Consider the following 25,797-nt stretch of genomic DNA (forward strand, 5'->3'; position numbering starts at 1 on the left):
CTTTATTTTCAAAAGCAAAAGAAAGTTTCAAAAGCAAAAATAAAAGTTTTAAAAGCAAAAACAAATCCTATGAGCTTGGTTCTCTCTGACCGATGTAGGTACAGATGACGAGGTTACAACCATGTTACTGTCTTGTATTAAACTTGATGAAGATTAGCTAAAGTGTGGCCTCAGATAATCATAGGCCTTGTGTGTTTTATTTTTTCTTTGAGAAATTTAAGGCTAATGATAATTGGTTCTTGTTTCTAGGGTGCTCTTTGGCTTCAGTGTGAAACATTTATTTTGATTAAAGAGAAATGAGCTAGAGGCCAATGCACTCCAATTACAATGCTCAAAATGTATTTTACTGACATGTCCATGTCGGGTTAAAAGGAAATGTATATCGTTGTCTACATGTAGTAGCAAAGCCTTGTTCAAGGCCATTTTCCTCAGCCTGCTGCCCTAAAGTCTTAACTACTACACCTGGACAGCTTGACTTGGAGATTATTTCCCTTTCCTTAAAATAATTTTTTCTGTATTCAGGGCGATTCGACTTCATGTGAAGACTAAGCGCATGCCCATGCTTCAGCAACTGCGTGAGGGCCTGAAAGTGTGTGACCTCATCAAAGTGATGCAGACAAAGCCAGAAGAGTGTCGCAGTCTCTTCATCTTCAGAGACGACGACTCAGTTTGCACGAGTGTTGCTTAGAGTGTTGTACTAGTTGTACTACATAGTATTTCCATAACTTCCTTTCTGCTTCTTAACTAGCTAAGTTTTGAGAAATCTCATTGTGTATCACTATGTTTGAAATGTAGGTGGACTCACATTACATCATGTCCCATCTGGCCCCGGAGTTGAGTGTAAGTGGTTCAAGTAAGCAAGTGAAGGAATCAAAAATCTTGGAGCACTTCCAATATTTCCTCCTAGAACTTGACGGTATGTCCAACCATTCATTTAAAATAATTATTTGTGATTGAAAGTTTAGATTTCCACCCTAATTCTATACCATAGAACTGTCTTAATGAGCATCATATTTAACTGTTTGCATATAAAATGACTGGAGAGATTTATTCTGGTCTACACTTTGTATTTCTCTTCAAGATGCACAAACTGATGGCGACACCGCAGGAGAGGCTTTGACTGTATCCTCAGTCATGCAGTGGATGACTGGTCAAGCTCACAGACATCTGCTTTTGGAAGATCGGCAAACATTCAAACTCACAGTGAAATTTGATCATTGGTGTCTGAACGCCATGCCTAACCACGCTGTGTGTTACCCAAGTGTCAGTGCTCGCACAGACACCATCACATTCCCAGTAGCCCACATTAAAGATTATGAATCTTTTAAAACACTCCTGCAAACTGCCATTAAGTATGGTGCAGGATTTGATAGAGTGTGATAAATGTGTTAAATAGTTGTTGGCAAGAGCATGGTTCTGTGTTTCACTTGTGCTTATTCTTTATGTTTTCTATTCTTTAGTGAAACAAACAAAACGTTCCAGAATCATTTTATACTGCAGCTATTTATGCCACCTTGTTATAATGTGAGTGAGCAAAATAAACACATAAGTATCTATTTACTGTGCTTTATTTGTGATCAGTTAAAAGTGCATACTTGTTTTAGAATAAGCACATGAGATGTGCATCAAGTATATCAATCAAACTTCATCCAAAAAATGAGGCCAGTTGAAGGACATGCATATAGATGTCCCGTCCAAAAGAAGAGGAATCGACGGTGGGGTTTACTTGCTGCACTGCAGCAAGACCTTCAGCTGACAAGGGGCACGGCATCTCTGCTACAGTGACCCCATGCTCTGGATCAGGTTCCTCATCATGCAAGTGTTCTGCTTGCAGGATCTGAGATGGACCAAACACATACATTAATTATGAATATAGCCATTGCCATAGCCAGTAGAGACCCTTTTACAAGCCGATATCCTGCATCAGGCATTCTGGCTTTGATAGATCTCACCTTTTGGTCAAGTACAATGTCTGATATATCAGAGTAGGTGTTTCTGACTGAGAGATTATGCTCCCTCATCCTCCTGTAAAGTGTGGATCTTGAAATGCCATGGGCAGTAGCCAGAGTGGTCATTGGTAGGTTCATGCTTAGAAGATTTTCAAGGACTAGGGTATTAATGCTAAATTTTGGTCGACCCACAGTACCATTCCATTCAACTACAGCTACACTGTCAAGTAATGGAGCAACAGTGCTGTTTGAAATGTGAGACTTGATCACTTCACTTAGATTTTGTAAACCATCTACTACACACTGAGGAATATCCATATAGACTGCCCCTGCTCGAAGAAACTGCAATTCCTGAGAGATAACCATGTGCAGGTAATCAAAATCAATTGGCTCCCTTGTGATTACTGCAGAAAGCCGATCCCTGACCCTGCATAAAAGCCGCCTGCTAATGGATTCCTGTAAGAGGGAATTTAGCAAAATAGAAATTTATTAGAGCAGTGGTATCAAAACATGTTTAGATGTGTATATACAGATCAATTACATTTTGAGGAGAGAGGTCAACATACCTGAACAAAAGCTCTTTGTGGAAGAGGTTCCATTCTCTAGAAAAGGGAATTATGACCACACTGGATTATTATAAATACACAGACCATATAGTCATATCGTATAACAAGAAAAGCCAGTCATTGCCAACAAACTAAACAATGGAATGATTTAACAAATATACAGAACCCCTCCATAATACACAGACATGTTTAAATGTAAGTTGAATGAGTTTTGTGTCACTATTTTACTCTCTGGAGCTTATTATAAAGGCACAAGTGGTACAATTTTGTTAATTATCAAGTATAAAATGATACAAGCCTTTGTATGGGGTCAACTGATAATGTTTTGGGTTCCTTTTACTGTTACATGATTCGTACTTGTTAGCAGGAACCCAACACTTAATATGTTTGTGTTAATCAATTCAACTAATGTAATAGGTTTATTTACAATTGCACACAATAATCTATGAATGAAAATAATAGAGTTGTAGCACATGCATGTTAATTTCCATGCGAGGCATATATGTGATCTAAAATACACTGATTTAAAGTATTTTCCCAGAGCCTGCGTTCATAATTGCCAATTTATCGACTATCATGTATGTGTGTGTACTGCACAGCTTCCGCGACAAGGTGGTGCGTTTGAACACTTAAGGGACGTTTCAAGCAGAGGTGGCAGAAGTAGTAAAAGTTTTCTTCGGTGTCTGACCAGTGTAGTCATAAGACGCATGTCGTTTTTAGATACAGTGTCGTCATCTGTACCTACCTCGGTCAGAGAGAACCAAGCTCATAGGATTTGTTTTAAATTGTGTCATACATGTGTAGCTAACCTTAGCTAACATAGATGCCTCAGGTGCATGTAACCTGTCATGTCAACACAGCAGCCCTCCATGTCGTTCTTAAAAAGAGACTCCACGACACGAACAACATGAGAACAAAGTGAAGTGCTGCTATATTTACAATAATTTTGACAAAACAGAGCAGTCAACTTACCTCCATGTCACGTAACCTCCCGTTTGTGTAGGTAATGCAGATACGAGACGCAAGTCAAACGGACCAATAGAAACTCCTGATACATTCAGCAGCGTATGCCCCGCCCACTACACCCAACTCAGCTTTTGGCTTCAAAACATTTGGTTTCACAACTTTTGGTTCCAAAGCTTTTGCCTTCAAAACTTTTAGTTTCAAAACTTTTAGTTTCAAAACTTTTGGATTCAAAACCAAAGCTTTTATTTTTTTAACAAATAAATTATTCTCAGTTTATATATTTGCTTTTAAAACTTTTTTTTTTGCTTTTAAAACTTTTATTTTTGCTTTTGAAACTTTCTTTTGCTTTTGAAACTTTTTTTTGCTTTTGAAAAATAAAGACACAAATCTACCTTCACAGGTAGAGGTGTGTTCAGCGTCACAGACAGCTTGCGCACAGCTGGGAAGGATTTCACTAATGCTGCGCTCTCGCGGCTCCTGTCAATCCGTGTATATAGCTACAACACTTCCTCAGCTCACTAACTCGCTAGTGATCCACGGGTGTTGGTCTTCGTCACCACCGTCGTTTGTTGCGGGAGTAGCAGGTGCCTCCATTTCTGCTTCCATCATGAAATCAGTCATCGTAGAGTGGAATGCTACTCAGGGAGTCGCCCGCTAGCTTATAGCATGTAGCATCCTGGGAATCAAAACACCGCGGCTTTGAGAGCACTTGTTTGCAATTGCGCATTAACGTGATTAACCAATGATTTAACTTGCTGCTAGGACCACTGATTCACCAAACCTGCTTGCTTGCAGTCTGTGTTCCACCACAGTCCCCGACGCTGCTCTCATGATTCATTTTTTTCTCAAGATAGATTTGATTTTGTAGCGAGTAACGAAGGTTTCAGGGGAAATGTATCGGAGTAAAAGTATCAGTTTTCTTTGCAAAATGTAGTGAAGTAAAAGTAAAAGTCAACAGAAATATAAGTAGTAAAGTACAGATACCCAAAAAAACTACTTAAGTACAGTAACGAAGTATTTCTACTTCGTTACTATACACCACTGCATTACATGAGACTCTCTCTGCTCCGCCTCTTTTTAATCATTACCCACCACCTCAGTCAATCACTCTAAACTGGACAGTGAGAGGGTTCAGATCACCAGAGAACCTGAAGCACAATGGAGGAATCAACAGGCAGGCCACCCAAGAAAAAAGTAGTGGTGGTGGGCGGTGGTCTGGTAAGAAAAGAAAATTAAAGTTAATTATGAATTGTATGTCTTGCCTTTTGATCTGTTGTATTGACCCATACTCTTTAGCCTTTAGTTTAGCCTTTAATCTTGTTTATTAAGAGATCATTTGTTTTGTGTGAAAGTGTGAAGCACTGATGTTCAAAGAAATGTCCTTACTCCCCTTCACCATTTAGGTTGGGGCACTCAATGCCTGCTTCTTTGCCAAAAGAGGCTTCGATGTGGAAGTCTTTGAAACCCGGGAAGGTAGTATTCAAAGCTCTATTTTTAAGAAATTAACATTGTTCCATCATGCCCCTCTCTGAGGAACAGACCCCTTGCATAAAATGTACGATAATCCTGAACAATGTACAAACACAGGTTAAAAAGACTCATCACTTTTTCAACAGATCATCAAAATTTCCCAAAAGGTCAAATGAACACTTTGTGTCTGATTTTGGCCAGATATCCGGCAAGCCAAAGTAGTGAAGGGAAGAAGCATCAACCTGGCTTTGTCTCACAGGGGCCGGCAAGCACTGAAGCAGGTTGGGATGGAGGACAAGGTACGCTGATCAAACAGATTCAATGTTTGACAATAAATTGGAAATGAGGACATGACCCTCGCCTGCTTGTTTATTGATCTAAAAGATATCACATTAGTTGCATAAACATGTGCGGCATGTCCACTATTCCCACCCCTACGAGGTGGAGGCAAGCTGGTGGAACACCCCCCCCCCCCCCCCGTTTAAATTTTTTTTTCGTGCTTGGCAACGATTAAAATATTTAATCTCGATTAATCGCATTGTTATGGCAAAGTTCAATCATGAATTGTAAAGTAGTGTATTGCGCACTTTTATTTTAAAAGTACTGCTATATGAACAAAAGGGCAATAACATTTGGTTCACGAGATGCAGGTAGCATGTTTCATACTTAATGTGAATATAATTCATACTTTGTTGGCATCTTATTCTGAAAACCGGATGTTCGTCTGAAGAAACCGGATGTTGTCTCACGTTAATCTTTCCTCTAACTGTCAAAGTCCTTCGCTCGCTCCCGATCTGTGCCGTTTAAATGCGTTTACCGTGAATTTGAGCATATATGTGCACTAACATGTAAGTGTCTGCTGAGTTGACCACGGAGATCTGAGTGTCTGCTGACTTTCCCGCAGCGATGTCCACTAGTCCCCAGGGAGAGCAGCGGAAGTTGCCTTTTCTCTACGGCAACCCTGAAGGGACATCATATCTCTAATACAAAACGATAAACATGAGACAGTCTGACTATAGGATGTTTGATGGCTTTCATCCCACTGTTCTTGTCATCCTCTTGTTGTTATGTCTCTTGTCTTTCAGTTTAAAAAAATAAATAATTTTTTTTTAATACGTTAACACGCGATAAAATAATTGTCGGCGTCAATGAATGAATGCGTTAACGCGAAATGAACGCGTTAACTTGCCCAGCACTAGTTTTTTTACCTGTCTGCGTTCTTTGCTCGCAGTCCCCTCCAGATGTTTCATTCTGGCATCTGACGTCAGCGGTCGTCTTTGTTGGTCCACATTTGCTGCACCAAGCATGTTATGCACGCATGAGACACCTGCATCAGACCCTTTTACACTTTTCGGCATGATAAAACGAGCCCTGCTTTACAAGGCTTTCACATGAACTCTCAAGGTCAGAAGCTGGGCGACCACATGTTGGACAGTCCATGGCACAACACCCTGTTTCCACTTGGACCACTGAGACTGAAAACATAGATTTTGCCAATGCAAAGTGTAACACTTTGCAGAATTGTTCATAAATGTCTTTTGTTTTTCTATATTAACGATTTTGCCACAGATTGTCTCTCAGGGGATCCCCATGAATTCAAGAATGATCCATTCCCCGAGTGGGAAACAGTCCGCGATCCCTTATGGCAAGAAAGGCCAGGTGAGCTGACCGCTGTCATAATGTCATAATAAACATATATCATGACTAAACCAAAATATGATCCCATTATTGCCAATCGTAGGACTACATTCACAAAAAGAACTGCACTATTTTTTTATTTCTTTGATGCAAGAACTATGCCAATTATTTCTATACAATAAGACATTCAAACAACATGCGTGCGCAGAAAGAGGTACGTTTACTGTAATGACTTGAGAATGTGCCAAATGTTAAACAGTACAAGTGACAACTGGTGCAGTCTGACTGAAATAATGTCACAAAGAAATAGAGCGTAGTAAGTGAGTCTGAAAATGGCTTTTAATTACACCGCTGGCAGTTTGGTGCTCAATTCCACGGGGACTTGCTCGGTTAAATAAAACTAAAGCTGTAGTTTACTTGTACAATTGCACTTTAACACAGATTATTTCCCTTTCAGTTCATCCTGTCTGTGGACCGAGCCAATCTGAACAAAGAGCTGCTAACGGGTAAGACCATTACTCCTCAACACAACGTCACAGGATGTGCGCTGGATCAACCACATTATAGCCAATTTGAAGTGATGATTTCACAATCAAATGGTGCACATTTTCTACAAGAAAACGCTGCGAAATGTGTTCTAGTGTTAGTCCTTTTCAGACACGCAGCCCATTGCATAAATCTGGCGGCTATTTCAGATGTCTGTCTCGTGCGAAGGCCGTTTCTGTGCACATACAATTCAGCCTGAATTGAATGCCATCAGTGTTAACATAAAGGCAGCAGCACAAAGTGAAACGCTCAGCCTACAAAGAAGGAGAGAAAGAGACAGAAAAGGAAGAAATGAAATGCATCTTGTAATGATTCTGCCTTCTAACAACTCTGTAATATTGAGCAGATTCTTCTCATTTTAGATCCGGTTGTAAAAGACATTTCCCCTTCATGTGTGAGCATGACGAAAGAGGTTAAAGAAAAAAACTCAACCACCCACAGTTATAATCTAACCGGCAGTCTCTCCATATATTTATGATGTTGAGTCATGCGTGGACAAATCAATTAATGTCTATCAAAACACTTTTAATATTTATTTATACATAGCAAGCTATCAGGAGTCCCGACCTCTCTGGTATTATAGAAGAGGCGGCAGAGTTTGCTCTCTATTAGCATTAGAGTGATGAAATTCATGCAGAACCTCCATCGCTGACTTCTAAAAGGGAGATCAGATAACTTTTGCTGAACTTTGCTGCTGCAGCCACAAGTAACAGCCACGGGGTGAATGTAGCTGAATGCTAAAATGTAGCAGTAGCTCACGAGAAGAGTCACGGCCTGCGTCCGACATCACTCCCCATTTAGTCCACCTTCTCTTGTCACTGTCTGCCATTTCATACGAGGGTCCAAATACTGAGTGTGTACTTTATACACTAAACCCTAAAATATTCCCTCAATGGAACCAAATAGCAGTGTCCACGGCACGCAAACCACGCCTTGAAGTGATGACGCAAAATGTGTCCCGAAATCTCACGATAGAGTCGTCGTGAATTAGGTACTGGTTTGCTAATGTTAGCTGTCATTAGCTGCCTATCAAAGACCAAGTCAGGATGTAGTAGCTCAACGCCTTCGTGTGCTGACTTGAACAACCGTGCCTTTTATTATAGTGAATTCAACTTCTTATTTCTAAGAGCACGAAGGTGTTCATTATTCTGTCATAGATTTCAGACTGTATCGTATCACTTTAAAGGATCACTGATCCACTTTTACAAACAGCATATAATACAGTCTTGTATTACGTTGGATTCTATGAAAAGCCAATCAAGTTACTCTCAATACATTCTTCATTCAAGCACCATGCGTGGACCTCCAAGTTCAACGAAGAACTATTTCCTCCCAACAATTCTCCTAAATTAGGTGGTTTTCCAGCGAGCCCAGCCAGATTGACAGATGCTCCCAGTGCGTTAGCTTCTTCGAACCGTTTGATTACACCAGGGCACGTCTGGGGGATGTGTTGGTCTTTTCAGGCTAAAAGGAGTTTGCCTAATATTTAATGAAGTGCCTCAGTGCACAATCAGAGATAATGTGTGACAGCATGGGTCTGTCTTTAATCATGTGTGCTGAAAGAGGGGCCGATTGTAAAGCCGTCGCTCTTATCAGACTCCTGGGGTGAACATTGTGATAAAGAGATTTTGGGGAGTGTGACAACCTAAACATCGCTTTCCCCTAAAACCAAAAAGACTGACTGCTGTGATAGTGCTGTTCACGAGAGCCGTGCTAATCAGCAGAAAAGGTCGTTCCCCTTCAGCGGGGGATTGATCGAACTGTTTGCTGGCACCTTGTGTCCTTGCGGCATTTTATTGGAATCGTGAAAGGCTCAGTGTGCATGTTAACAAGATATTACCTGTTGCATGAACCTGCTGGTGTTGACATCATGCTTGCATCTGTGATATAAGCTCATTTTGTGACATGTTACTCCCACAGAGGCAGAGACGTATCCAAACACAAAGTTGAACTTTGACCACAAACTGCAGGACTGGAGTGCTGAAACGGGCCGAATGACCTTTGCCAGGTAAATAGTTACCCATGTTACACTCGTGCACGTCTGTATTCACAGCACGCGCTCTTTCTCTCTCACACACATTCATACCTTCATTTCCTGGAGACTTACCCCAATCGTTACCCCAATAGCTCCTTGCTTAAATGTAAACCTCAACCTAAACCTAACTTTTCCAAAACCCTAACCTAACATAACCTTACCCTAACCTAACATAACCTTACCCTAACCTAACATAACCTTACCCTAACCTAACCTAACATAACCTAGCATAACCTTACCCTAACCTCACCTAACCTAGCATAACCTTACCCTAACCTAACATAACCTTACCCTAACCTAACATAACCTAACATAACCTAGCATAACCTTACCCTAACCTAACATAACCTTACCCTAACCTAACCTAGCATAACCTTACCCTAACCTAACATAACCTTACCCTAACCTAACCTAACATAACCTAGCATAACCTTACCCTAACCTAGCATAACCTTACCCTAACCTAGCATAACCTTACCCTAACCTAACCTAACATAACCTAGCATAACCTTACCTTAACCTCACCTAACATAACCTTACCCTAACCTCACCTAACCTAACATAACCTTACCCTAACCTAACCTAACATAACCTTACCCTAACCTAACCTAACATAACCTTACCCTAACCTAACATAACCTAGCATAACCTTACCCTAACCTAACCTAACATAACCTAGCATAACCTTACCCTAACCTCACCTAACCTAGCATAACCTTACCCTAACCTAACCTAACATAACCTTACCCTAACCTAACCTAACATAACCTTACCCTAACATAACCTTACCCTAACCTAACCTAACATAACCTAGCATAACCTTACCCTAACCTCACCTAACATAACCTTACCCTAACCCAGGGATTCCCAAAGTGGGGTGCGCGCACCCCTGGGGGTGCGCGAGCTGCCTCTAGGGGGTGCGCGAGAGGAAAAGTGTAATGGCGGTCTGATGGTGTAATAATATTAAATATAAAAAAAAAAATGTAATTTTAATTTAAAAACTGTCAGGTGGGACATCTGAAGCTATCAGTCGTAAAAGAGGAGAGGGACAGAGAGAGAGAGAGGAATCGGAGGCGAGGGGAACGGAGAGGTGCGTTGGGGGGAGACCGGGAGAAGAAATCGAGCCAGAGTCAGAGGAAGATGAGACGGCGCAGACTGGGAAAAAAAGAGGAAATATGATGAAAAGTATCTGTGTCTGGGCTTCACTTGGATTGGCAACGCAGATTGCCCAAAGCCACAGTGCGTGGTGTGCAGCGAGGTTCTGGCTAACAGTCTGAAGCTCTTATTTACGTTGCCACCTGAACACCAAGCATGCCAGTGCAAGTCAAAAGCCCCTTACATTGTTTATATCGAAATTGGAGGAGTTACAAAACAGCCAAAAACAACTGCAGTCTCATTCATGTGTTGGTCTATAAATGACGCACTACGGGCTTCATATCTGGTTACAGAATAGCGAGAAAGGGGCTACCGCACACAATCGCCGAAGACGTGAGCTTGCCAGCTGCCAGAGAGATGGTGGAATGTATGATTGGTGAGAAAGAAGCAAAAAAGTTGGACATGATCCCGGTGTCCAACAACACTGTGTCGCGCCGCATCGATGCTTTGTCCGAAGACATCCTGGCTACATTAGTCGCTCATTAATTGTAAATGAAATGTGATAATCTGCCTCTGAGCCTGTGCGTGTGTGCTCACATCCGTGTTGCTCTTTAAAAGTGATGCCTTGTGTAACTGAAAGTTATTGAAACTTTGTTGCAGTGTTTCAGGGCGTTTTCACACCTTCAGTTCGTTTGCTTTGTTGCAGTTGCTCCTTTGTTCGGTTTGTGTTCACACTGCAACATTTAACAGCGGACTAAATCTTGTAAACAAATGCCACGCGCGAGCAAACTCTCATTGGTCCGATTATTATGCGGCTTAAAAGGCTCTGTTGCTTCTCTTTTTTTTTTTTTATTAAGGGGGGGGGGGGGGGTGCGCGAACCCGGTCGGGATGTAGAAGGGGGTGCGCGGCCTAAAAAGTTTGGGAACCGCTGCCCTAACCTAACCTAACATAACCTTACCCTAACCTAACCTAACATAACCTTACCCTCACCTAACCTAACCTAACATAACCTTATCCTAACCTAACCCATATCCTAACCTTATATGTATATATTTTTGTGCTACTTATTCCAATTAGCCTGATGAACAATTATTTTATGAATTCATATTTTCTTTTTAAAATCTCATGGTATTATGTTATTAGGGTTATTTAAGTCATAGACATTACATCGTCATTTTACCATACCTCACTCAGCTTATTCACCTGCAGCTGTGTCTGTGATCTTCTAAACCTTAAATACTTTGATATAGGATTTTATCCATCCATAATGGTTCACGATTTCTTTAAATGTAAGGTCCCTGTGTGCCCGGGTTGGAGGATGTGCTCATTGTGATTCTTTGTCAGAACATGTTGACACACGTGGCCTTGTACATGTTATCTGCCAGAGGTCTGGGATGGCGATAAACATGTTGACTTTGAAGACTCTGTGCTTGACTTTTTATTGGCTTTTTCAAAATTGGCTGTCCTCGAGCTAAACGAGACACACAGTTTACAACCTAATTAACACCAAAGCACCTCCGGGTCTTCTTAGTTGTGGGAATCAGCGTATAACCATGCAGTGAATTATTAACACAGTATGCAGGGGCAGGGTTTTAATTTAATCGATGAGTTTTTAAATTGACTTCAGCCTTATCTAAAACGTGTACAAATCAGTTTGATGTGTGTGTTGTCATTGCTGTTATTTTATTTTCATGCCTGGCGGTGCGACGTGTACCCTGTTGAAACTGTGGAGCAGGATGACTCACTGTGCAGTTATTGTCACAGTGATTAAATATTTGAATGCGCTTCTATTTGATCAAGTTTTACATAAATCCCAAAAGTCCCCCTGGCGTGCACTTATTAACACGGCACACATCCTTTCCTCTACCTTGTTTGAACTGTGAAAGCCCATATTTTCTGTCTCCAGCTACCAGTCAATATAATCAAACAATAATCTACCTTATTGCTGTAAAGCTAATAACATGTTAATAAGGTTACACACGGTCGCTGAACAATAATCAACAATCTGATAATTGTTTTGAGGTCTTAAGGTGGAGGCACATGCATGCAAGTTAATTGTCACCAAGCCTCACAACACTGCAAATGGGGTCAAGAATAATTGAATTTGTTGCACATAAAAACATCATTATGTCCTCTGCAAAGGATCATAAAATGGGATGATAGAGTGCCAACATTATATTCACATGTCGGTAACGGATGCACCTGCATTTTTCCCTTGGGTCATAAGTGAGAGTCAGATCTCAGAACCAACATTTAACTCCTAGGTTCCAGGAGGAGCTATGGCAGGAAGCGCCCTCCATGTGGCATATTGCACTGTGTTCAGGGATGTGGGGAATACTGACTCCTGCTGTTTGGAGCAGCTTTTAGGGTCAATGAGCAGATGGACCAAACAGTATGCTGGGTGTGTTTTAAAGTGGCCATGAGATGCCATCATCTGTGACCACCATGGCTTTGAGTGAAATAACTTTGAATCAGAAAAAGCCAGATACCGTCATGACCGTCGTTTAAATTTAAAGTGTCAATGAAATATGTAGCTGTTATGATATTAATGTTACGTTTGACATTAAAATGAATCCTCAAATTTTTGTTTTAAGTTGCATAATTATAAAGGCAGAGTGTGAAAAAGAAAAGCTCAAACGCACAGCTCTGTGACCGAATCAAAGCCGAAGCACACATAGCCTGAGTGCCCCACACATGTTCTCATGCTAAACATCCACGAAGACAGCAGGACATTGCATCTAGGACCCTCAGAGTGTGTATACATAATATATCTATCATTTTCTCATGTTACTGGTATGTTTCTCAGGTCAGACGGGTCCGAAGAGCAGATCAATGCCGACCTGATTGTGGGCTGCGACGGAGCTTTCTCTGCCATCCGCAAGCAATTCCTCCGCCGCAGCCGCTTCAACTACAGCCAGACCTACATTCCCCACGGCTACATGGAGCTCACCATGCCCCCCATCAACGGAGAGGTCAGTCCCCTGCGCAGCACCGTCCTTTTATTGTGAAGTGGGTGTAGATGCTGCCAATGTTAGCCTCACAACTGTTGGGCACCATCGTAGATGTCCTGTTGTTCATTTGTCCTCAGTTTGCCATGATGCCGAATTATCTGCATATCTGGCCCCGAAACACCTTCATGATGATCGCCCTGCCCAACTTGGTGAGTGTGCATTTTTTATTTTTTGCTTTTTAGTGTTTAAAGCTGCACCGATTCTCAAACTACGGTTGTAAAATGAGCAATGTGAGCTGTATGATTCTGAGGGTATTACCTCACATTTCTTGGCAACCAGAAAGACAAATTCATGATCACTTCAGACAATGTCAGGACGTGATTGACCTCTGGGATGTCCTCATTATAATTAGTTGATTAGCCTCATTTACAGATCTTCATAACCAGCAGGGACTTACTCAGTGCAAATCAGAGACTGCAAAACGTCTGCTGGACCTAATTTTCACACCGCAGTCGTGTCCTCCTTTTTCCATCAGCGTCTCCGTCTGTTATTGTCAGACTTCTCTCTCTGACTCAGCACAATCGTTTCGCTCCATTCAGTGAGACCAGGTTAAGGCAGGCAGCAGACGTCTGGAGTGCATTCACACCGCCACTGTCCTAGTTCCCAGGAGCGCAATAGGGTTCAAAAGAAGGAGAAGAAGAAAAAACAACAAACACATCCTTGCTCCTGTGGATACCATGGTAACAGAGACCGTGCTAAAAGGTCCTCATGGAGGACTTTGCGATGTTGATAGATGGCCCCTGCTAAGTTGGGCAGATAATGACACGCCCACGACCCCGCTGCACTTTCATCCATCAGTTGCATGGGTGGAGTTTGGCTGTTGCATTTGCTTCGAGGGTGGGAGATTCTATGATGAGTTTTAAGACCCTTGGAAGGAATGGAAGACATGTGAAATGTCCCGTGTCTGCAATATACCACAGGATATACACCACATAATGCAGCATTCATGAGTGCAAGGGTTCATTCTTGACTTTGGATACACATCTGCGATAAATGGCTCACTTACTTAACTATTCGTAAAACGTATGCCCACGTCTCATGGCCTTCCTCAGTAGATACGCCTGAAAGCTTTGGGAATTTCGGCGTGCTGACGTTGGAACAGTGTTGGGCATGTTATTTTAAGCTGTAATCGATTGCTTAATCGTTAGTCATGGCAAACGTAATTATGCAGAAAAAGCAAAACGTTGCATTACTCGTTGCTTTACTTTCAGTTCTCGGCACGCTGTGTTGAAGGTGCCTCAGAACAACTCTGCATCCACACGCAGTGTGTAGGATTTGCCAGCAGCTAGTGGTGAGGTCGCACATGGCAACATGTGGAACTATCTGCGGTGGCCGAATGTCCCCATCTAGAGCCAGTTTGGTTTGTCCAGTCTGGGCTAATGTTGAAGCATGGCAGCCGGCTCCTTGAAGAGGACACGGCTCATTCCAAAAGTAACGAAAACTAAATTCTTATTCCTAGGACATGATACACTAAAGGAAAACATACTTAATAATATTAAATTCCATTTCTGTGTCACAATAGATTCTTGAGCTACCAACACTGTGCACTGTTTGTTTTCTAATTCCAGGACAAGACCTTTACCTGTACCCTCTTCATGCCCTTTGATGAGTTCGACAAGATCACCACGGGCGACGAAGTCATCGACTTTTTCCAGAAATACTTCCCCGACGCCATACCACTGATGGGAGTGTGAGTGACTTCCTCACCTCAGCCCTCTCTGCCAAGCCGACCTCAAAAAAAAAAAACACTCTCATTCCCCATCATCCAACATCAGCAACGTGCACAGCCGCGCGCTGTGAAGTGTGAAATTGCAGCCTCACAGTTACATGGGTTTGTTTTAATTTGAGCTGAACCGTATGTTGCGGGTTGTCGGTGCGACGCGGGAGGCATGAGCTGCGGAGACGCCCGAGGCCGTCACCCCCTCACCTCTTCTCTGGGGTGACTTTATCTGCAGCGCTCGGGCACAAACATCTGTTTGGCTGTTTTAACTTTACCCAGGCAGACGGAGCGGGGTTGTTTTTAGGTTATTCAGACGTGACGGATGCTTTTGTAGCAGGCAAAAAAAAACAGAGTCGGTTGTTGTAAAAATGAATAACCCGACACAAGTTTGCGATTGTTTGACTTCTGTCTGTTTGTGCTTCGCAGCGATGCTCTCAAGGAGGATTACTTCCGATTGCCTGGGCAGGCCATGGTGTCCATCAAGTGCTCCCCGTATCACATTGGAGACAAATGCGTCCTAATGGGCGACGCAGCCCACGCAGTGGTGCCTTTCTACGGGCAGGGGATGAACGCTGTAAGTAACACTCAAAGGAGGGGAAGAATAACAGCACATTGTAATTAAAGGGAGACTCATTCGTCCATTCATGCTTCACAGGGCTTCGAGGACTGCATTGTCTTTGGAGAAGTACTGGATCAGCTCAATGAGGATTTCAGTGAGTGCGTTTTAAGGGAACAAGATGAGACAGAGAATGAATAAGAAAGCTGTTTTCGCCTTGTGTGTCCGCCCAGGTGCTGTGCTGCCAGAGTACAGCAGAGTACGAGTTCCAGACGACCACGCGATAGCAGACCTGGCCATGTACAACTACATTGAAGTAATTTAACTATACTTTAAATTGCATAGCTTCGTACAACATCGTAGTGGGGTTCAGGTATCTTTTGGAAATTGATTGATCCTACTGTTGGAGAGGTAGTGACTTCAACACAAAACATGGCCGCAGTAAAAGAAATAAGATCTGTTGTTTTAAATTGTAAGGTCAATGCATGGTGAGCATACGATGGGATAAATTCAATTGACGTTTAAGAGAAATCCGTAATTATAATCAAGATGACGGTCCGTTTCAGCGTTGTGGTTATCTGTCAGAAGTTGCCATTAATTGACCTTTTTTTTTACAATACACTCTTTAGAATTTGGTCGGTAAAACTATGTATTTTAGCCGGATGAAGGATTTTAGTCATCGGATGTTTGGATCTTAAGTTATCTCAAAAACAAGTTAAGCAAACGAACAGTGTCGAAGAAGAGCTGTTTGTTATCACCGGTTAGTTAGTTTTGGAGAGGAGACCTCTGCGGGTAATTTGGCTACTCGTAAAACTGCAATGACGGCGATGGAGGTGAAGACAACAACTCCCATGATCCCACGCAACTTCACAACGTCGCCAACCTCCGTCTCTTGTTGTTGTTGCGATTGAGAGACTCCAAGTGGCAGAAAGGGACATGTTGTGCTTTTAACACTAGTTGTTGGTAGAGTGATGATAATGATAAGTAACCTTTAAAGTTTGTATATGCGATGCATGGAAAGGCCATTCACAATCGGAAGAAAGTCCGCTCCGGTTCTGGGTGTGCTTCTTCTAAATATATGCAGAAATCACGCTCTCCATCACATCTGACTGGTGGACAGCTCCACTAACCATCTGTAAATATAGGGCTAGGGCTATAGAGGTTAAAATCCATGCACTCGTCGTTATTCTGACAGATCTTAAAATTGCCGCACTTTGTTTTAGCTTAACTGCAGATTCTGATGCTGCTGTAAGATTTATTTTAGGACTTTGCAATATGGAGGATAGATGGTTCACTTCACGAACGTGTCTACTTTTCTTTTTCTGTTTTGTAGATGCGAGCCCACGTCAACTCCAAATGGTTCATTTTCCGAAAACATGTTGATAACCTCCTCCACGTCCTCATGCCAAAGACAATAATTCCTCTTTACACAATGGTAAGAGTCCCGATGAACTAAATTAGCACGGTCACGATGCTCTGTTGACCGCAAAGTCTGTATCATCTGCTGCCCGTCACTGTCTCCAGGTCACTTTCACCAGGACAAGGTACCATGAGGCTGTGGACCGCTGGCATTGGCAAGACAAAGTAAGACACTTTGAGGAAAATGCATCTTCTTTAAACTCTTTCATTTCATTTTCTCTGCATACAATTGAGGTTTTTGAGAGATATAAACTTTGTACAGTTTAGTATTGTAATTCGAGCCTCTTTTAAAGTCGCATTTTTATCAGCACCGAGCGTGAAAGGTGTTGGTAACTACCGGTACTTCCTTTTTTTAGAATCATGTCCTCTAACACAAACGCATAGCGGTGCAGCACAAAGAGCTGTTTCTCAACTCTCACATTTGGCTGTTATGAGTCGATTAGCCCTCCGGCGCTGTGTTGGACTGTCTGGCTGCATTCTGCACTAATGGTCAGAAGCACAGCGGGGATTTCACAGCCTCCTTTGTAAATTATTAAAACCCGTCGGGATGTCCGGGCAAAAGGACAAAATGACCTCTGTGTGGTGTGAAGAAAATAATTGGTGCGATATTGAGTCTGTTGCAGGATGGTCTGTGTCCTAGCTGAGCGTTAGCAGGATGTAGTGATGATAGGGTGAAACAACAGATCCCCCAAACAGCAGCTGTATGTATTATAGGACAAAGCACAAGGCTTATTTTACTTATGTATAAGCAAAGTAAGAGAAGATGTAAAAATGTTACATCACTCCACATTATCATATATTAATTATGTTAAATGTTCTGAAACCAGATTTTTTAGCCACACTACTGGTGTGGGTCTGCAGATGGTCACATTCAACAACTTCAGGACAGATAGCATTGACATCTTCTACGGGCGTTCATGGTCCCCAGAGGACGACGCCTAGAGACTGTGGCGATCCCCTGACTCTGCCCCTATAGCGCCACCATGAGGTTGACTTTTGTTGTTTTGATTGAAATGTCTCAACAACTAGCCGACTGGACGCATTGCCAAGAAATTTGGATCAGACGTCCATGTTGGGATGAATTGTAATCACCTTTCATCTATCTGGCCAGTTAAAGTCAATTGTGAGTGAATTGTCCACACGTTGTCTCGTCAATTTAACTTAAAAAAACTAACTGGGGAAGATAGACTTCATGTTCAGTGAGTTATTTGAGAATAATTGAATTCCTTTGAAAGAACTGCTAAAATCTTGAACAAATAAATAAATAAACATCCATTAAACCCAAGTAAATATTTGTGTATTGTTGGAAACGTTATTCTCATCTTTTGTTGCTTTGTATTTTTGGTTTTTGTATTTTAACGAATTTCCCCCTGGGGATGAATAAAGTTTATATCTATCCATCTATTGTATTGACTGTAGGATTTGTAGACAGATTTTTACATGTTCAGCTGACGTCACTGCATAAAACATTGCATAGGTTACACCAGCATCTATTTGAGATTAATTTACTGGAAGTGTACAAATATATAACACCTCAGTTTCCCTACAATTAGTACCAGATTACAATTAGTCCTTTCAGGAACCCTCATGATTATACAGCAACATGTCAGTTCCTTTCACCGAAATGATCTAAAATCTATGGGACCTATGAAATGAAACAAAAACCCGAAAGCAAAGCATGACGGGGCGTTTTCTTTGCAGTTGTGATGTGAGAGTGTTGCTCCTGTAAATGAATCCACAATGTGAAGGTTGAAGGAATTAAAAAAAGAAATTGCATGCATATCGCTTCTTTTCCTTTTCTTTTTAAATGTATGTTTTGTTTTGTATTTTCACAGGTGTTTCAAATTTGGATGCGGATGTACGTAGGCGACGAATTAGACGTGTTATGTTAGAAGTTTTTACCTCATAACAAAGAGGAGGCCGGAGCCATGTGGCCGGCTTCCTTGTGCCGTCGACACACGCTGCAATAATAACGCTACCAAAACTGGTTTACAATTATAAGGAATTTAATTCCACTGATGTAAGCACGATTACAGTTATACATTGGAGTATATACTCCCATGACATATTAAATCAATAAAACCCCATTTGCAAAAACCTCAACTCAGCTCCTCAGGTGAAAAACGCGTCCGTCGTCCGAGGGCCATGACACAGAGAGAGGAAAAAAGACTTGAAATTAAACCTCCCACCTCTGTTCGAAACACCTCCTCTTCCATTCATCCCGATTCCTATTGGCTAACTTCCAGGAGTGTATTCGGCTGTCTGCCCCTGAGTCTACTAACACATTCAATGACTGTCAGTTACGTTTTAACCCCTTCTATAATAATCCTTCAGTATGAAAGTTAAACTTCTGCAACTTGGCAGAAGCTTCATGTCTTTTAGCTACTATTCCTACATCACTTTATGTTTATCTTAATTATGCATTCCCAAAACCCTTATGATTATGACTAATTATGAATTATTAATTATGAATTATTAAACACTTTTATCATATCTACTAACTACAGTTTTTTGCTCAAATTTCTTACAGATGACCGTACCTAGAACGGTGCACTGGCTTCAGATCTTTATCATCCTTCAGCGCTGGACATCAGTTAATACAGTTCTAAATACACTGTCGGGTTCCTTGGTCCGGGGCCAATATAAGTTATACTGCACCCAGTTCTGATCCGACATGCGAGTCCAACATTTCCTCTGAGATCTGGGACTCCTGTGACGCTTTTCTTGCGAAGACAAGATTTTTAACTAATTATTTCTCACGGTTTTCATGTAGAAGTCGGTTTTTTTCTCTGCCTCTTTCTAATTTATTACTAACATCATTGGTGCTATTGTCGTTATTTCAGCGTATAATCTGGCTAGCTGTGATTCATCTAGTCCTGTCCCCTATGATTTAGTACGAATGTCTACTTGCACTCAAGGTTGAAATGATTCGAATATGTCCGTCCCCCCAAAACATGTTTCAAGAATTCATATGTTAATCGTGACGATTTCAAACAGCTGTCTAAAAGTTTAAAATGATGACATTTTTATACGTAAACTGCAACATGATTGGTTTGAGAGGCGAGATTTTAATTACCCATTTCAAGCATTAATTGAGCTGTTCCAATTCAATCCCTCGATAATGGGTTAGCTGGTTAGAACCACCACAGTTTTGTTAAAAGAGCAGTGTTTGCGCAATATACAGCATGATCACACCACCTCGTGTGTGTGTGTGTGTGGACCGTCTGCCCTCCCAGCTTTCATCTCCCCCTGCCTCCCGCTTCTATTCATAGCCACAGAGGTGACACTGACACGGGACGCTCGCAGCATATCAGCGGCCATAACGACAGCCAGCCAGTGTTGTTTCAGGGGGATAAAGGGCTGACGTCACACAGCCGCTATCTCAGCCCCGCAGAAACTATTCCAGGCCTCATGCAGAATAAACCTCATGCATTTCTAATGTCGTATCGGCTGTGATCGCAGAACAATTCTCTCTCTTTCTTTCTTTCTTTTTTGGCAGCCAGAGTTGGTGCTGTCTGGCTGCAGATGAACAAAATCGTCAGTCTAATAAATAATCCTCCATCCAGACTGAATCATCCCCATGACATTTCCATTTGTGTTCATAGTAATTATGCCCCCCCCCCCCCACTCTCTGTTCTGTGTCCCCGCAGGAACGACTGACCGTCGAAGCCCCGAAGAGACACAAGGTGTCCGTGCACGTCCTGTCCAGAGAGATGGACTCCTGTGAGTACCTGCAGTCACATGGCGCTTTCATGGGATTCGTTTAGAAGCTCAGTGTGTTCGCTCAGTGTCAGGTTGACCTGTGTGTGTGTGTGTGTGTGTGTGTGTGTGTGTGTGTGTGTACCAGGTCCAATAGTGGGAGAGTTCCCCGCTCAGAATGATGTCAACCTGGCCCCCGCTCCTTCCCTGCCACAGGTAACGGTCATGTTCTGTGTTTACGCTTCTATATGAGTCATATTCAGTTCATTCTGATTGTGATGTTATATTTGTGACTTTAAGTCCTAAACAATGAGAAATGTTTAATTGTATAAAATGATGATGACATTTTGGACCCACGACGTTTGGTTGGATGAGACATAATCGCGGGGCAGTAATTCTAGTTTAAACATGAACATATATATGTATGTTTGGTCCGTCACAGACATTACAGGATAATGATGGGAGAGACTGTCTTACTCATTTTTGGTCTCTGTCCTTTTCATGGGATTTGTTGAGAAATATAGAATAGCATTGGACAGGTAGGAAACATCTGTGTCCTTTTAATATTTATTTATATTTATATATATATATATATATATATATATATATATATATATATATATATATATATATATATATATATATATATATATATATATATTTTAACTCATTAGAATTTTTTAACCCATCTGTTTTCACAGATAAAGAAAAAAAAAGTAACTTAGAAAGATTATCCTGGCAAAACAAGCGCACTAACGGTGGCGGTTTCTTTACCATAGAAACATGGTGCATGTAGCACAAAGGGGAGTTTAACAGACGAAGCAGAGTAATGTGAAGACATCACGATGTTGTGTTGTTTCCCTCGTAGCCCACGCTGGTTCAGGACATGACTGAGTTCAAGAGGAGCCTTCCTCTCTTCCCGTTGGTCAAGCCTCACATCAACTTCATGGCCGCCAAACTGTGAGAGGCCGGCAGGTCGACGTGCAGCAAGGAGGCGCTGGGGAGGGTCCCCCACCTCAACCCCCCTCTCTGCTTCCTGTCAGGAAGACGTGTGTGTGTGTGTGTGTGTGTGTGTGTGTATGTGTGTGTGTGTGTGTGTGTGGTGCATGTGAATGCACGAGTGGCCGGCTGGAGCCGCTAGAAGAGCTGCTTGAGGGAGAAAGAAATGCGTGCATTTGACTCCCACAGTTAGCCGTGGTTGTGGACAGAGCTGCGATAGTCACTCCAGACCCACCTCCATGTTGTTCGTCTCACACGCATCACAACACTGTGCAGGCTGTTGTAGAGGAACTAGAACCAACCGTAACAATAATAAAAGAGACGAGGGGCCCGATCCCTTTTAATCAAGTCCAAGTGTACTGCAGAGGCTTCACAGTAGGAGGCGTTTTTATTTGAACTGCTCAGACGTGCTGCTTTGAGAATGATGGCTGGTTTATCGTGTCCGCTCCATGAAGGTCTTCTCTTTTTATTTGTTGTCTCCTGACAACCTAAAAGACGCTCGGTCACACGGAGCATTTTATTCAAGTTGTTGCATTTCTGAAGAACGTCTGCTGAATAATTGTGGTTTTAACCCTCGCAGGTGTTTGTTGCTGGTGAACTGGTGGAGTGTCGGGACCCTTTGAGGAGCTGTTTGCTAAACACGGAGAGCCGTGCCCTGGAAGATAGTTTTTATTTTAATTCTATTGCATTTTTACAGTAGTATGTAATCATACACCTCAGGGGTACCTCTATGCTGTTTTTTTTAGCATTTTACTAGTGATTGATTGTTAAAAAAATACTTTTTATCAGTCTGTCATGAGGCTACTTTGTTCACATCACTGAATGTGATCAAATCCGCCGAGTTATTTTTGTAAAACTGAAGAAATGACAGCGACGGTATTTGTTTCTTTTAGTTTGGAAAGCTCCAGGGAGACTGTCATGATTCTCTCACTCTGTGTCTGCATGTGAGACTTTCTGCAGCGTGTGCCTTTCTGGGATGGGGGGGGGGGGGTCAGTATTTAGTTTCTGGTTGCACTGGACTGGTCTGATCCGGGGCAAAACCCTGGAGACTCGAACCCTCCTAAATTGCTGGTCTGTGCTCTAGATAGCTTTTTTCTTTGAATGTAAAAGGGGGTTAAAAAAACAACAATATATGCACTTCTCTCACTAAGCAATAAACTGGACGACGTGGACAGGGAACCGTGCGAGGCAGAGTGAGATGTGGCTTCACACTGCTGAGTAGCTCCGACCTGAACCAGGTCCAGGACTCTGTCCTCTCCGAGTGGCTGCCGATTGTGACGTCAGTGCCACCCGGGCATGACCCGCTCTCTCGGGCACTAACCGGCTCTGCTGAGTCAAACCACTCTGTTCAAACAGCCAGAAAGTTGCGACTTGAATCTTTCCCCCTCCTTACCTGCTCTCAGGCCGAGTTCATTCGCTCAAATGATGATGCGGCAGTTTTAAAAAAGTGATTTTGGGGAGGAGAATGTTTGTAAGGGAGTACTTGTATGATTGTGCTGTATCAAAAGCTTCTTCAATGTTTTCTAGCGTTTTGCTGTTTCAACCTGATCAAAATCATTTCAATTATTTTAAAGTAACAAAGAAAAAGTCACTATGATCTTTTAGTAGTGCAAGCCCAAAGAGGAGCAGCAGCTCAGTTAGAGGCCGTAGCTGGACAGCACCTGTGGATGGAGACGAGCCGTTTTCATGCAGTGTTCAGAAGGAATCAGCAACAGAGCCGTGCACTGTTTATCTCGTGAAGTACCTGTGATTGGGTTACATTTAAGGAGTCGGAAGCATATTTTAATTTCTGAATGTCTTTCACGACCCTAGAGACTGATTGTCCGGTGACATTTTGACTTTATTCTTTTTATTGTCTCCTGTGTGTTTCTGATTAATAAACTACTGAATGGAACAGTGTGTGTGTGTGTTTAAATGCAACATCTCTTTCCCCACACACACACGCTCTCAACACATGCACACTTCAACACTGGAGAAAATACTTTTTTTACGGAACCAATACTGTGGATCGCTAAACTAATGTCTGTACAACACAGACTTCAAACGTCTCTCGAGTGGAGACTGCGGTGGACGTACGGAAGCTGGTTTGCAGCTCATTCCAGTTGGTCAGCAGTCCGTCACACTTCCTGGCTCCTCTGAGAGGCGCAACACTCGACTGATGTCTTCAGATAATATATATTAAACATACTCTTCAATGGCTTTCTATTAATATCTGACATACTTGATCACGACTCTGATCATATACAAAATTTCTACTTTTTTCACGATATACAATGTTGTAAAAAAAGGTTCGTATGCTGGAAAAAAAACAAAAGCCAAAGCAGTCTATGGCCTTTTTACCACTTTTTGACTTGCTATACTTAAAAAATATAACTATCTGAGAAGTAATATGTTGTACTTTTTAGTCCACTACATTTAGTAGACTGGTTTAGTTGCTAGTTACTTTGAAGATTCAGATTAATAACAATCAACAAATGAATGATTTTGTGTTATTATAGTTTAAACTACATCGACTAATTCAAATGATCCCCACATACCAGCTGCAACATGTTGACACACATTAAGTAGAAATACTTTAAAAAAGAAATATTTTATGTCTAAGGCAAAATCAGGCTTGACTTAAACTAATACTCTATCATCGTTGGCGCTCTGCGCAGCAGCGTGGGCGCGGCTTCAGGTCTCTTCGGACAGTTGATGTCGTCAGCGGGCCTTTACAGCCCTCTGCTCACTTCTGCTGCTGGATGCTGGATATATTAACCTTTCTCATGCATTTGCTTGCCATAAAACCTTGAATTGCAGCTGTGTTTGAAAGGTGCTGTGACATTAAATGAACCTTCTTGCCTTAAGTTCTCAAACCACTTTAGACTCGTACTAAACCAGCAAAATGTTGCAGAAAGTAATGTTCAGGTGTTTTTAATTGAATTATTCTCTTTAGATGACCAACAGACTATAGACACTATATTTGGGCCAACATGTCAAATCAGTTGAGCCAACTTACTGTATACTTTCAGGCTGTTGGGTGCAAATGAGAACTCATCAGTGATTGTCCCTGAATTTATACATCAAAATGTATTTTTACACATTACAATATTAAACATGACCGTAGTACAACTTAGAATTTTCAACAACAATTTATAAGCATGACATAATTAAAACACACATTCATCCATCCATCCATTTTCCACCGCTTATCCGGGGTCGGGTCGCGGTGGCAGCAGGCCGACCCAGACCACATCATCCGCAAACAGCAGAGAGGCAATCCCGAGACCCCCGAACCTGACGTACTCCGCCCCCAGGCTGCGCCTAGATATCCTGTCCATGAAAGTCACGAACAGGACCGGTGACAAAGGCCAGCCCTGGCAAGGGCCAACACCCACCGGGAACATGTCTGACTTATTGCCGAGAATGCGGACGCAGCTCCTACTGCAGTCGTAGAGAGACCGGATCGCCCGTTGTAACGGGTCCGGCACCCCATACTCCCCGCAGCACCCCCCACAAGACCCCCCGAGGGACCCGGTCAAAAGCCTTCTCCAAGTCCACAAAGCACATGTAGACTGGTTGGGCAAACTCCCAGAGCCCCTCCATTAGTCTTGCAAGGGTAAAGACCCCCATGAGACATTGAAGAGGTGTGTCAGCGAGAACAGCCCAACCGTGTCCAGCGCTTTCAGCATCTCAGGGCGGATCTCATCCACCCCCGGCGCCTTGCCACCAAGGGGCTTTTTAACTACCTCAGCGACCTCTGCCAGGGATATGGGTGAGCCTCCCCCTAAGTCCTCAGGCGTTGCCTCCTCTGTAGAGGACATGTTCGGGTTTAGGAGTTCCTCAAAGTGCTCTTTCCACCGACCGACGATGTCCCCCGTCCGGGTTAGCAGTCTTGATCTCCGGCCTAAGGTGTTCTGGTACCAGGTACACTTATGAGCCACCTTATGTTCAAACATAGTGTTCGCTGTGGCCAAACCGTGGCAAGCACAGAAGTTCAATAACGAAGCACCATTCGGGTTCAGATCGGGCAAGCCGTTCCTCCCAATCACCCCCCGCCAGGTTTCTCCGTCATTGCCCACGTGAGCGTTGAATTCTTCGAGGAGAACTATGAGTCGGTAGGCGGCGCCCTTTCCAGGACCCCTCCC

At 42.5% G+C, this 25,797-nt stretch overlaps 1 protein-coding gene and 1 long non-coding RNA gene across 4 annotated transcripts; one reads left to right on the plus strand and one right to left on the minus strand.

Annotated features, from left to right (window-relative positions):
• Positions 1-1,571: 1,571 nt before the first annotated feature.
• Positions 1,572-3,523, minus strand: LOC306797539. Its single transcript, XR_013773132.1, has 3 exons — positions 3,488-3,523; positions 2,516-2,551; positions 1,572-1,837 (listed from the first exon to the last, which is right to left on the minus strand). It is a non-coding gene; the product is annotated as an uncharacterized lncRNA (long non-coding RNA).
• Positions 3,524-4,234: 711 nt separating this feature from the next.
• Positions 4,235-23,564, plus strand: LOC306797543 (kynurenine 3-monooxygenase-like). Of its 3 annotated transcripts, none has more exons than XR_013773133.1 (18): positions 4,235-4,699; positions 4,885-4,954; positions 5,153-5,250; positions 6,521-6,610; positions 7,047-7,095; positions 9,056-9,143; positions 13,073-13,238; positions 13,355-13,426; positions 14,846-14,967; positions 15,424-15,571; positions 15,653-15,710; positions 15,787-15,869; positions 16,887-16,988; positions 17,078-17,137; positions 20,623-20,695; positions 20,820-20,887; positions 21,540-21,726; positions 22,251-23,564. XR_013773133.1 is itself a non-coding variant. In XM_079297465.1 (18 exons), the coding sequence occupies exons 1-18, from the start codon at positions 4,640-4,642 to the stop codon at positions 22,291-22,293; spliced, it is 1,542 nt and encodes a 513-aa protein (XP_079153591.1). In that variant the 5' UTR covers positions 4,235-4,639; the 3' UTR covers positions 22,294-23,564. The 3 variants fall into 3 exon arrangements, 2 of the variants coding, with proteins under 2 accessions (XP_079153591.1, XP_079153592.1); XM_079297465.1 differs by having other exon boundaries at positions 21,540-21,631; XM_079297466.1 differs by having other exon boundaries at positions 4,654-4,699; positions 5,098-5,250; positions 21,540-21,631.
• The last annotated feature ends 2,233 nt before the right edge of the window (positions 23,565-25,797 follow it).

Source organism: Melanostigma gelatinosum (assembly GCF_949748355.1).
Source record: "Melanostigma gelatinosum genome assembly, contig: scaffold_204, whole genome shotgun sequence".
Lineage (NCBI taxonomy): Eukaryota > Metazoa > Chordata > Actinopteri > Perciformes > Zoarcidae > Melanostigma > Melanostigma gelatinosum.

Bases quoted from the DNA above. Each gene is read 5' to 3' on its own strand.
- LOC306797543 (XM_079297465.1), top strand. From the start codon at position 4,640: ATGGAGGAATCAACAGGCAGGCCACCCAAGAAAAAAGTAGTGGTGGTG. The intron at 9,144-13,072 runs GTAAATAGTTAC...TATGTTTCTCAG, and splicing joins GGCCGAATGACCTTTGCCAG to GTCAGACGGGTCCGAAGAGC. The intron at 15,572-15,652 runs GTAAGTAACACT...CATGCTTCACAG, and splicing joins ACGGGCAGGGGATGAACGCT to GGCTTCGAGGACTGCATTGT.